The sequence below is a fragment of the Pseudophryne corroboree genome, chromosome 3 (assembly GCF_028390025.1).
Source record: "Pseudophryne corroboree isolate aPseCor3 chromosome 3, aPseCor3.hap2, whole genome shotgun sequence".
NCBI classification, from domain to species: domain Eukaryota; kingdom Metazoa; phylum Chordata; class Amphibia; order Anura; family Myobatrachidae; genus Pseudophryne; species Pseudophryne corroboree.
In genome coordinates this window covers 711,066,202-711,079,427 of record NC_086446.1, presented here as the reverse complement: position 1 = coordinate 711,079,427, position 13,226 = coordinate 711,066,202, and the positions used below count along the sequence as shown (strand labels likewise).

General features: G+C 47.6%; 1 protein-coding gene across 7 annotated transcripts in view; it reads right to left on the bottom strand.

The window, feature by feature from the left end:
* Window positions 1-13,226, bottom strand: part of LOC135056670 (alpha-2-macroglobulin-like protein 1) — a 409,885-nt gene that overhangs the window by 98,166 nt on the left and 298,493 nt on the right. For all 7 annotated transcript variants that reach the window (XM_063962113.1, XM_063962120.1, XM_063962116.1 and 4 more), the window contains 2 exons: window positions 12,014-12,088; window positions 6,493-6,655 (listed from right to left, as the gene is read on the bottom strand). In XM_063962113.1, coding sequence (XP_063818183.1) covers window positions 6,493-6,655; window positions 12,014-12,088 — 238 coding nt within the window. The remainder of the gene's footprint in view (window positions 1-6,492; window positions 6,656-12,013; window positions 12,089-13,226) is intronic.

The window sequence follows — 13,226 nt, the reverse complement described above, 5'->3', positions numbered from 1 at the left end:
GCCACTCGTGCGTTTTTCTCTGGAACGCCTGCGTTTTTTTAGCACACTCCCTGAAAACACTGTGTTGCCGCCCAGAAACACCCACTTCCTGTCAATCATACTACGAACACTCGAGCGACATAAAAACGTCGCTGGAGCTTGGGTAAAAATTAGTGATGTGCACCGGAAAATTTTCGGGTTTTGTGTTTTGGTTTTGGATTCGGTTCTGCGGCTATGTTTTGGATTCGGACGCGTTTTAGCAAAACCTCCCTGGAAATTTTTTGTCGGATTCGGGTGTGTTTTGGATTCAGGTGTTTTTTTTACAAAAAACCCTCAAAAACAGCTTACATCATAGAATTTGGGAGTCATTTTGATCCCATAGTATTATTAACCTCAATAACCATAATTTCCACTCATTTCCAGTCTATTCTGAACACCTCACACCTCACAATATTATTTTTAGTCCTAAAATTTGCACCGAGGTCGCTGGATGGCTAAGCTAAGCGACCCAAGTGGCCGACACAAACACCTGGCCCATCTAGGAGTGGCACTGCAGTGTCAGACAGGATGGCACTTCAAAAAAATAGTCCCCAAATAGAACATGATGCAAAGAAAAAAAGAGGCGCAATGAGGTAGCTGTGTGACTAAGCTAAGCAACCCAAGTGGCCGACACAAAGACCCAAGTGGCTGACACAAACACCTGGCCCATCTAGGAGTGGCACTACAGTGTCAGACAGGATGGCCCTTCAAAAAAATAGTCCCCAAACAGCACATGATGCAAAGAAAAAAAGAGGTGCACAAAGGTCGCTGGATGGCTAAGCTAAGCGACACAAGTGGCCGACCCAAACACCTGGCCCATCTAGGAGTGGCACTGCAGTGTCAGACCGGATGGCAGATTAAAAAAATAGTCCCCAAACAGCACATGATGCAAAGAAAAAAAGAGGTGCAATGAGGTAGCTGTGTGACTAAGCTAAGCGACCTAAGTGGCTGACACAAACACGTGGCCCATCTAGGAGTGGCAATGCACTGTCCTACTACTATATATATACTGCGCACAACTTAACTGCACCACAGGTATGGCTGGATAGTATACTTGATGACACAGAGGTAGGTAGAGCAGTGGCCTTCAGTACCGTACTGCTATATATTATATACTGGTTGTCAGCAAACTGTGCAAAACTGAAATGCACCACAGGTATGGATGGATAGTATACTTGACGACACAGGGGTAGGTAGAGCAGTGGCCTTCTGTACCGTACTTCTATATATTATATACTGGTGATCAGCAAACTGTGCAAAACTGAAATGCACCACAGGTATGGATGGATAGTATACTTGACGACACAGATGTAGGTAGGGCAGTGGCCTACTGTACCGTACTGCTATATATTATATACTGGTGGTCAGCAAACTGTGCAAAACTGAAATGCACCACAGGAATAGATGGATAGTATACTTGACGACACAGAGGTAGGTAGAGCAGTGGCCTACTGTACAGTACTGCTATATATTATATACTGGTGGTCAGCAAAATTATGCACTGTACTCCTACTATATATACTACAATGCAGCACCGATATGGAGCATTTTTCAGGCAGAGAACGTATAATACTGGTGGTCACTGGTCACTGGTCAGCAAAACTCTGCACTGTACTTCTCCTATATAATACTGGTGGTCCCCAGTCCCCACAATAAAGCAGTGTGAGCACAGATATTTGCAGCACACTGAGCACAGATATGGAGTGTTTTTCAGGCAGAGAACGTATAATACTGGTGGTCACTGGTCACTTGTCAGCAAAACTCTGCACTGTACTTCTCCTATATAATACTGTTGGTCCCACTCCCCAGTCCCCACAATAAAGCAGTGTGAGCACAGATATTTGCAGCACACTGAGCACAGGTATGGAGCGTTTTTTAGGCAGAGAACGTATAATACTGGTGGTCACTGGTCAGCAAAACTCTGCACTGTACTCCTCCTATATAATACTGGTGGTCCCCAGTCCCCACAATAAAGCAGTGTGAGCACAGATATTTGCAGCACACTGAGCAGAGATATGGAGCGTTTTTCAGGCAGAGAACGTATAATACTGGTGGTCACTGGTCACTGGTCAGCAAAACTCTGCACTGTACTCCTCCTATATAATACTGGTGGTCCCCAGTCCCCACATTTAAAGCAGTGTGAGCACAGATATTTGCAGCACACTGAGCACAGATATGGAGTGTTTTTCAGGCAGAGAACGTATAATACTGGTGGTCACTGGTCACTGGTCAGCAAAACTCTGCACTGTACTCCTCCTATATAATACTGGTGGTCCCCAGTCCCCACAATAAAGCAGTGTGAGCACAGATATTTGCAACACACTGAGCACAGATATGGAGCGTTTTTCAGGCAGAGAACGTATAATACTGGTGGTCACTGGTCAGCAAAACTCTGCACTGTCCTCCTACTATATAATACTGCTGGTCCCCAGTCCCTACAATAAAGCAATTAGCAGACTGAGCACAGATATTTGCAGCACACTGAGCACAGTCAGATATGGAGCGTTTTTCAGGCAGAGAACGTAGATATTTGCACTTGCAGCACACTGAGCACAGATGTTTGCAGCACAATTTGCAGCCCACCGAACATTGAAACTGAGAGGACGCCAGCCACGTCCTCTCACGTTCATCTCCAATGCACGAGTAAAAAATGGCGGCGACGTGCGGCTCCTTATATAGAATACAAATCTCGCGAGAATCCGACTGCGGGATGATGACGTTCGGGCGCGCTCGGGTTAACCGAGCAATGCGGGAGGATCTGAGTCTGCTCGGACCCGTGCAAAAAAGGGTGAAGTTCGGGCGGGTTCAGATCCCGAGGATCCGAACCCGCTCATCACTAGTAAAAATATAAACTTTTGTGTGAAAGTACTTAGCGCATGCGCACAGTGAACCATGCGCATGCGCATAACTGCCAATTTTTCACCTTATCGCTGCGCTGCGAAAAACGGCAACGAGCGATCAACTCGGAATGACCACCAATGTCACTTTTATCTATCGTATCTAAGTCCACTAGTAATGTGCTGACCACTTTACTATGGCTTTAGAAATCCGTGCACGAAGCAGTGTATATGAATTTGAGCGTAGTGTCAATCTTACAATCAGCCGGTTATTTTAACGCGGTAGATCCAGCGACAGGTAAAACCACCTTTTTAGACAGTCTGGAGATAGATGCATCAACAATGGGTAGGTTTTCCCATTTTTTCCTATCCTCCTCCTTTTCACTGGGGTTTCCCAGGACTTTTCAAATAATGCGTTTCATTCTTTAGACGCAGAAAAGGTTAGCGAGGCTTTCTTATTGTCTGCGAAGTAAGCTTCCTCAACCTGCTCAGGTGGTGTTTCAGTAATGTGTAACACATCCCTAATGGCCTCAATCATGGGTTGTACCCCCTTTGCAAGGGATGCCACCCCCCTCAGCATATCCCCATCACCGTCTGCCGTGTCAGAGTTGGTATCCATGTCGGCTTGCATAGTCTGGGCAAGTGCACGTTTCTTTGGGTATATGCTAGGGGATTTAGAAGCAGGGCCGAAACTAGGATTTTCGTCACGCGGGGCAAGGCAATAGTTTGCGCCCCCTCCCCCAAAAACAAAATACAAAACAAAAAACAAACTAAAACAAAAAACAAAACAACAACAGTAAAACAAACTCTGTCAGACTAAAATATCAGATTGCCAGGAAATTTGAAAAAAGGAGATACTATTGGATAATATTCCCCTATGTGCATCAAATGCCCTACAGTATGCGTCACATGCCCTGCCAGCGTGTTCAACTACATGCTCCATTGTGTGTCTCCATACATTGCACTATATCATAACACTTCGTCACTGCACTAAATTCTCCTACCCACTGCACTACATCACTATACTACATCCCCTACACGCTGAACTACACTACATGCCCCTATGCTCTGCACTACATACCCTATATGCTAATGCTACACTACATCACTACACTACATCCCCTTATATGCTACACCACATCAGTGTACTACAGCCCCTATATACTACAATACATTACTACACTACATACCCTATATGGTACACTACATCACTACACTACATCCCCTTATATGCTACACCACATCAGTGTACTACATGCCCCTATATACTGCAATACAGTACTACACTACATACCCTATATGGTACACTACATCACTACACTACATCCCCTTATATGCTACACCACATCAGTGCACTAAATGCCCCTATATACTGCAATACATTACTACACTACATACCCTATATGGTAAACTACATGACTACACTACATGCCCTTATATGCTACACCACATCAGTGTACTACATGCCCCTATATACTGCAAGACACTACTACACTACATACCCTATATGGTACACTACATCACTACACAACATCCCCCTATAAGCTACACAAAATCCCCCCATCTGGGAGGCAAAGCGGAGCTTGATACTGCTAACTGAGAGCACAGTGCGCTTCTATAGCTTGTACAGTGCACTGCACGCTAGTCGCAGCACTGCATGGCAAAGAAGAGAGTTTAAGACAGTAGCCGGCATAGAAGACAACCCAGGTACTGGAGCTCACCTGCACAGCATTAGAGCCAGCTGTGGGCAGACAGGTGGGTCAGAGACATTGCCAAGGGTACAGTCTGGTGCCTCACTGGAGCAGCACAGCACTGCCGGTAAAAAAAAAAAACCTGCAAAAAAAACACCTGTTCCTCTGTAACTCCTTGCCGCCCCCTCAAATTCTGCACCTGGGGCGCATGCCCCCTTAGCCCCCCCCCCCTAGTTACGGCCCTGTTAGAAGTAATGGGAACAGAACCCGACCAAACTTCCATAGACTTCCTTAAAACCTGAGTTTCAGTCTCAGTATGGGCAACCCTAGTAGAAATTCCCTTAATGGAAGCCAGCTATTGTGGCTCAGATTCGGAAGTCTGAGACATGATATTATATTCCTGGGTACATGGAGAAGATACTTCCTCTGCAGCATAAGACACAGAGTCCCTGGACATGGTTATGTGAGATACACACACACAGGAAAATGTCAGACACAGTTTCCCCCAAGTACCTTCAGAGAGAGACAGAGTTTGGAACCAGCACACACAGCGCCCCAGAGACAGTTATATAAGAACTGCCTGGCGCTGACTGTGTACCCTTCATAGACTACACAGCGAAATTACAGCCCCCCCCCCCCCTTCTACAACCCCCTGGTACTGCACAGGATAGCTGGAGTCGTGTGGAGGGACAGCGCTCCCTGTCAGCGTTGCTGGAAGTGGATCTGCAGGGAGAAAATGGCGCTGGTGAGCTGCTGGGTCCGCTCTGAGGAGACGCTCCGCCCCAAACATGGCGCGTCTTCCAGCACTATTTGAAATTTTATACTGGCCTGAGGTATGATGCTAGCAGCGTTTACCGGAGTCCCTGATAGCCTGAGTGACCAGTGTAGGGTATTTGCGCTGGTCCAGGGTGCCCCTCATAGCGCCGCACCTGCTGTACCGCTGAGCCTTCGGGAGCACAGTATCAGTACTGCGCTCCCACCCTGTTGCCGCCATTCACACAAGCTCCCCGCCTGTCGGGTCGCCGGTGACACACTCATCACCGGAATCTTCTTGCTCTGTTAAGGGGTGGCGGCATGCTGCGGGAGTGAGCGGTCGCCTCGGGCGGCTAACGATCATCACCCTCAGGAGCTCAGTGTCCTGTCAGCGGAGATAGTGGCCATTAGCCTTTCAGGGTTGGACACTACTCCCCCCTAAGTCCCACGAAGCAGGGAGGCTGTTGCCAGCAGCCTCCCTGTGCCTAAATTACTCTTAGAAAAAATTAAAATAAACAAGCTCTGGGAGCTCCCCTAGCTGTGACCGGCTCCCCCGGGCACATTTTCTAAACTGGGTCTGGTAGGAGGGCCATAGATAGACGAGCCAGGCCACACTATTAAACTCTTAAAGTGCCAGTGGCTCCTAGTGGACCCGTCTATACCCCATGGTACTAATGTGGACCCTAGCATCCTCTAGGACGTAAGAGAAATATTATTAGTAAAACAGGACTAGATATCAAATTAGTTATTTCTAATGTCTCCTTTGTTGTTCATTTTACTGAGACTGTTACAACCTTGTCAATCATCATATGAATGCTTCAGTGCATATTATGTGTTCCAGCCTTTAAGGGTCTCTGTGAAGTGCCTACCTCCACGGAGCAAGATTTTGGACAGATTTCAAGTTCAGGTATCACTTCAGTTAACGCCTGAAGGAGAAATAGAGAGGTTCCAAATTCCCAGAATTTAAAGAAAAAACACATAGAAGAAAAACACTGGCCTTAGATAGTAGAGTGTGAAACTATGTATGACTGAATGAGGTGATTAACAGAAAGTAACAGAAGGAAAGGTTTTAATATAAATATTTTCATTTGGACAAATAAAAAGTTCTTAAGGGACCTTATCAATGGCACATCTGTACTAAAATCTATATGCACTATGTACCAGATATACCTGTCGCTACATATGTTTCTTACCGCCTAGTACTGCTTTTTTTTCCAATTTATCCATCAGCATCTTCCTGAGATCTGTGTCTCCGCACAAAGTGAAGGTGTAGGCCAGCAGAGCTTGAGTGTATACATTGCTCACATCCACAGCAGCCTTCCGCAGGCAGGTCAAAGCATTACTAAGCAGGGGATCCTGCAAAGGAATGAAACCAAATTTGTTATTACCATACAAGTTACGGGATTTAGCTAAAACCTATTACTGTAAGAGAAATGGGAAACAACAGGGTAATTCTAATTTATTGCTTTATTAAAAAAACTCCAACTTCAAGAAGGCCAAAAAAAAATCACTTTTATCATGCAAGATTTCCACATATTTGGGGTCATTCCGAGTTGATCGTAGCTGTGCTAAATTTAGCACAGCTACGATCCTTCACACTGTCACCGCCCCCCCACCCCCGTTTGGTCCGAAAACACGCCTGCTTTGGCCGGACCACTCCCACGTAACGGTGACCAAACGCCCAGCGACCGCCTCTGCCTGTCAATCAGGCAGAAGCGATCGCATCCCTGCTACAGCCTTCAGCCGTCTGGCATGTGCCGGCGCACTACGGCACCGGCGCATGCGAAGTAGGGACCCGTTCGCTCAGCTGCAACAAAAAGCAGCGAGCGAATGGGTCAGAATGACCCCCATAGTACTGACATTCCCCTAGGTCAGTATAGACTTCAGCCCCCATATTAGGCATTACTTGCCAGAGAATAGAGAATCCTTACTTGCCCACTCTCCTGGAACAGCCAAAAAGGCTCCCCAAAATAAGGTGGCTCTCCCACCCCCTGGAAGAGTGGGCAAGTCTCCTGGAGCAAGCCCTACCTGCCACCTAGCCACCAGTTGACTGTATTGCAACATTATAGCCAGGCCCCCCACTGTACAATGCTGGTAATGTCAGCATTGTATAGCGTGGGCATGGTCTCAATAGCCGTGTCACATGACACATCATTCTCCCACACCACTCTTTATATTATAAGCCATGTCCCCAACACCATCATCCGTTGTGCAAACCTGGCTGCTCCCTCCTGGATAGGGCAACCAGAAAGTTGGCAACTATGCATTCACTTCAGTCCCTAGAACCTATTTCAGGAAATGTATCCAACCCTCTAAAGAGTGGACAATTATTATTATTGTTAAAAGTTTCTTATATAGCGCAGCATATTCCGTTGCGCTTTACAATTGGAACAACAGTAATAGAACAAAACTGGGTAATAGAGGTAGGAAGGCCCTGCTCGCAAGCTTACAATCTATAGGGAAATAGGCATTGATAAACAAGGATAGATGCTACCTATTGCATACTGGTCCACAAGATTACAAAGGTTCTTAATGCGCTGTATGAAATGGTCACCAAGCAATGTTGGCCAAAGATCAGGAGGGAGTGAAAGTGAAGATAGACAAAATATGTGAGGTTATGTGTGGAATGTACAGAGGGGACGTAATTAGACAGGGAAGTTATGTGGGTGGGTCCGGAATTTGATAAGCTTGTCTGAAGAGGTGAATTTTCTGCTATGATCTGAGTACCTGGAACTCAAGGAAGTGTGTGGCAACCGGGGAGTTCCAGTACTCACGGGTGAAGCTGTGGCTAGTATGAATGCAGGGCCGTTTCTAGACAATTTGGCTCCCAGTGCGAGATTTCAAAATGCGCCCCCCCATTGGTATAAAAAAAAATTGCGTGCCCCCCCCCCCCCCCCCATATAGCCAGAAAAAAAGCATGCGCGCGCCGAAGGCGCGCGCGCTCCCAACAAGGCTGTGTGGCCTGATTAAAATGGGCGTGGTCTCATTTCAGTGGGCGTGGCCTCGTCTGATATCACACCCACCACAGGGGGAAAAAATAAAAATAAAAAAGTCCCCTTTTTACACATTACACCAGGCAAGTGTCCCCATATTACACAGCGCGGCAGGCAGGTGTCCCCATTTACAAAGTGCGGCAGGCAGGTGTCCCCATTTTACAAAGTGCGGCAGGCAGGTGTCCCCATTTAACAAAGTGCGGCAGGCAGGTATCCCCATTTTACACAGTACGGTAAGCAGATATCCCCATTTTACACAGTACGCAGGCAGGTGTCCCCATTTTACACAGTACGCAGGCACGTGCCCCCATTTTACACAGTACGCAGGCACGTGCCCCCATTTTACACAGTGCGGCAGGTATCCCCATTTTACACAGTACGCAGGCATGTGTCCCCATTTTACACAGTGCGGTAGATATCCCCATTTTACACAGTGCGGTAGGTATCCCCATTTTATACAGTGCAGCAGGTGCCCCCATTTTACACAGTGCGGCAGGTATCCCCATTTTATACAGTGCGGCAGGTATCCCCATTTTATACAGTGCGGCAGGTATCCCCATTTTATACAGTGCAGCAGGTATCCCCATTTTACACAGTGCGGCAGGTATCCCCATTTTATACAGTGCGGCAGGTATCCCCATTTTATACAGTGCGGCAGGTATCCCCATTTTATACAGTGCGGCAGGTGCCCCCATTTTACACAGTGCGGCAGGTATCCCCATTTTACACAGTGCGGCAGGTGCCCCCATTTTACACAGTGCGGCAGGTATCCCCATTTTACACAGTGCGGCAGGTATCCCCATTTTACACAGTGCGGCAGGTATCCCCATTTTATACAGTGCGGCAGGTATCCCCATTTTACACAGTGCGGCAGGTATCCCCATTTTATACAGTGTGGAGGGTGCCCCCATTTTACACAGTGCGGCAGGTGCCCCCATTTTACACAGTGCGGCAGGTGCCCCCATTTTACACAGTGCGGCAGGTATCCCTATTTTACACAGTGCGGCAGGTATCCCTATTTTACACAGTGTGGCAGGTATCCCCATTTTACACAGTGCGGCAGGTGTCAAGTGGGGAGGGAGAGAGAAAGAGAGAGAGAGAGAAAGAGAATACTTACAACTTGCCGCTCTTCGGGTCCCGCGGGCCGGCCGCCTCCTCCGTCGATGGTTATCTTCTCCAGTCCTCTCCTCCCTCTCTCTTCCACCCGAGCGCTCCTGCTCGGGGGGCGGGGCTTCGCGGAATGACGCGTTTGCGTCGTGACGTCACGACGCAAACGCGTCATTCCGCGAAGCCCCGCCCCCCGAGCAGGAGCGCTCGGGTGGAAGAGAGAGGAAAGAGAGGAGTAGTCACGAAGTGCCGCGGCGGGCGCCCCGTGCGGTTGCACGGCTCGCCCGCCGCTAGAAACGGCACTGTATGAATGACAGCAGCAACTACTACTCTACCCCTCACTCCATTACTCCTCCCAGTGGTCAGTTGGTGCCTGCAGAGCTTGTCTTCTCCTTCAGCAGCCACGTTTGAATGGGCGAATTAGGTCCTCCCAGACTACGATGCCCCCAGGTCTTATGAGGAAACAAGGCATCAACCGAGACTGCGAGTGAGTAAGAAAAAGCTAACTAGAACCTGCGACACAAAATATATGAGTGATAGTAAAAGTAACAATGCTCTAACATGTAATAAGCAAATAAACAGTGAGAGCAACATTGCTCACGGATGTTATATACAGAAATGCAAGCAAGCAATGTTTGTGTGGAAACTCCACAAAACCTGTACACAAGGCTGGCTGGATCTGGTCAGGTAATTAATCAGGCAAGGTCTCTGGGTGACGGGCACAACACAGGCTGACAGGATCTCCTACGAGCTGACCAGTACACACTTAAGCAGGAACTATCACCAGCATTTTGGTAGTGGCCAGGACGGGAATATAAATGGTGCTGCACCAATAACCGCAGAAATCCCTAATTACATAATACCGTGCTGCTGTCCTGCTGCACGTCCCTGTACAACAGCTGATTTCCTGTTGCCAGGGATCCAGCGACTCTCAGCGCCCATCGTCTGCCTGTTGCTAGGCGCCAGGCGGGGACCAGGAGATCTTGCACCCAATGTCCACCTGTTGCTAGGCGCCGTGCAGGGGTCAGCGGGAGGAACGGCATCCCGGCTCCAAAGCAACGGCCGGGACGCGCGCCTCCCGGCGCTAACATTTTCAGTGAATGCTTGAGGGTTTGGAGACTAGAAGTGAGTCTTATTGTGCAAGGAGGGCATTCCAGAGTGGGTGCAGCCCAGAAAAGTCCTGTAGTTCTGAGTGTGATCAAGTAATGCAAGTGGATGAGAGACAGATCTTGTGCAGAGTGGAGAGGTCGGGTAGAGAGATATGTTGAGAATATTGAATAGATCTATGTTGGTGCAGTTTGGTAAATAGACTCGTATTTAAGTAAAGGTATTTTATATTTAATACAGTAGAATATTGGTAACCAAAGGTGGGACTGACAAAGTGGATCTGCAGAGGATGAACGTCTATCAAGGAAAATCAGTCTCACAGCTGCATTAAGAATGGAATGTAGTGGTGTGAGCCTATTTTTGTGAAGACCAGTAGAGACTATTGCAATAATCAATGCAAGAGATAATGGGTGGGATGTACTAATGTACATCGCCGCCCATCGCCGCCCTGCGCCACGTTGCTGATCGCATATGTACTAACATATGCAATCAGCATTGCGGAGGACAGCTCTTCCTATAAGAGCTGTCCTCCGCGATGCGCAGCGGCAGCCTGACTTCCGGGATTCGGCCCCAGGAGTCAGTCTGAGCATGCGCGGGGTGACGGGGGCGGCCGCAGGGCATGCTGGCAGGGATCTGATCGGATCCCTCACACAGCACAGCGGAGAGAAGCCCATAAAGCTGGCGTACCCCACCGCGGCGCTGTACTGCCGGCCGTGGGTTAGTACATCCGGAAAATGCGGTAAACAGGGAGTTTACCGCATTTTCCGCTTAGTACATCCCGCCCAATGAGAACAAGGATCAGAGTTTTTGCAGGATCTTGTGTAAGATATGGTCGTATCTTGGATATGTTTCTTAGAGGCATGTAACATGATTAAAGACAGATTGAATGTGGGGAACAGAGGACAGTTTACAGTAAAAAAATTACACTTGGGCAGCGAGCTTGTGGGGTAGGGTTGATTGTTGAATTATCAATATTGATAGAGATATCAGGTGGGTAACTATTATTGGCCAGTGAAAATATAATTAACTCTGTTTTGGAGATATTAAGTTTGAGGTGGCAAGATGACATTCAAGATGAAATGTCCGAAAGGCACTCAGTGACATGCTCCAAAACAGATGGTGACAAATCTGGGGAGGATAGGCAGATTTGAGTATTATCCGTATACAGATGATACTGGAAAACTTGCTCAAAGGAACAAATCTGCTTGTAACTAGCCTAGTTAATGGCACACAGTGGGTGTACTACTAAACATGAGGTTACATGACCCCTTTACACCTCTTGTAACAATGCAAGTTACCTTCAAGATTTCAACTTAAACTACAGTACATCCACATACAGTATTATGGTGCAAGGACAATGTGGCCACCAGATGTGTGTGGCCTGCAGTTGGACCGTCGTAATTTATAAATCACAGTGTGTAAGCTATGTTCAGGAAACTGGCCCATAATCTTTTTCTTACAAAAAAATGTACAGTGTAATTATCTTAAGTTGCTCTTAATCACTTACCTCCAGAGATACACCAGCCTCCAGTAGAGCTATTGTTACATAAGCAGAGAGTGATGTTTCATCTTCCACTCCTCCCTGTAATGCAGAGAACTAGTGTGAACAAAGAGCTGCATACATAGAGTTTTATGCATAATAGCTGTTCTGCTGACAACGCTGACGTAAGGCGTGTGCCTGGCCCACAGAGCATATGCACTGTGGGCTCAGAACCGCTGGTAACACCCGTGCTGCCACCCCGCCGCACTATCACCATCTGCCGCTAGCTACTGTATCTGCAGTGCCTAGCTACTTCTAACATAGGTAGCCGGGCGGCGGGCAGTGCAGCAGTAGAACTTCAAGTCCGTTGTCATGCACTTCCCCTCACGGCTGCCCCATCTGTGTCCACCCACAATTTACCATCAGTGCCGTGCAGATCTGCAGCGTGTGGGTGGCTGCGAGAGGGAGAGGAGGACACCAATGGCTGAGTTAGTGAGCAGCCACAGGAAATATTGTAAGTATAAGTCTCTCCCTTACTCTTTCCTCATATGGACACTACACCAAAAGGGAGGAGAGAGGGACAGTTGTAAAGGGCTCTAGCAGGCATAATCTATACAGGCTCTAGCTGGCATAATGTATAGCTGCTCTATCTGGCATAATGTATAGGTGCACTACCTGGCATAATGTATAGAGGCTCTACCTGGCATATAAAATGTATAGGTGCTCTACCTGGCGTAATGTGTATAAGGGATACTACCTGGCTTAATGTTAATGTGCATAAGGGACTCTGCCTGGCATAATTTGTATAAGGGGCTCTTTCTGGCATAATGTGTATAAGGGGCTCTACCTGGTGTAATGTGTGTAGGGGTACTACTTGACATAATGGGTCTAAGGGGCTCTACCTGATGTAACGTGTATAAGGGGTACTACTGTGTGGTGTATTTTGACTGACGGACACTAGTGTGTGGTGTAATGTGAACTGGCACCATTCTGTGTCCACACCCCTTCCCCTAAAGCCATGACCCTGTTTTAAATAAGGAGGGGGGTACCAATACTCCTTCTGGCACAGTGCACCAAAATGTCTAGTTACAGCACTGTGTGTGAACCTGTATAAGGGCGGAAAAGAGAAGGTACAGATATGTCCTCATACACTGTTGCTCATGGCAAATAGTCCCTCTCGGTGGCTTGGTCTTGGTTGACTCAGAAGTGATGAGCATCTTTCCTGCTACAAATGTGCATC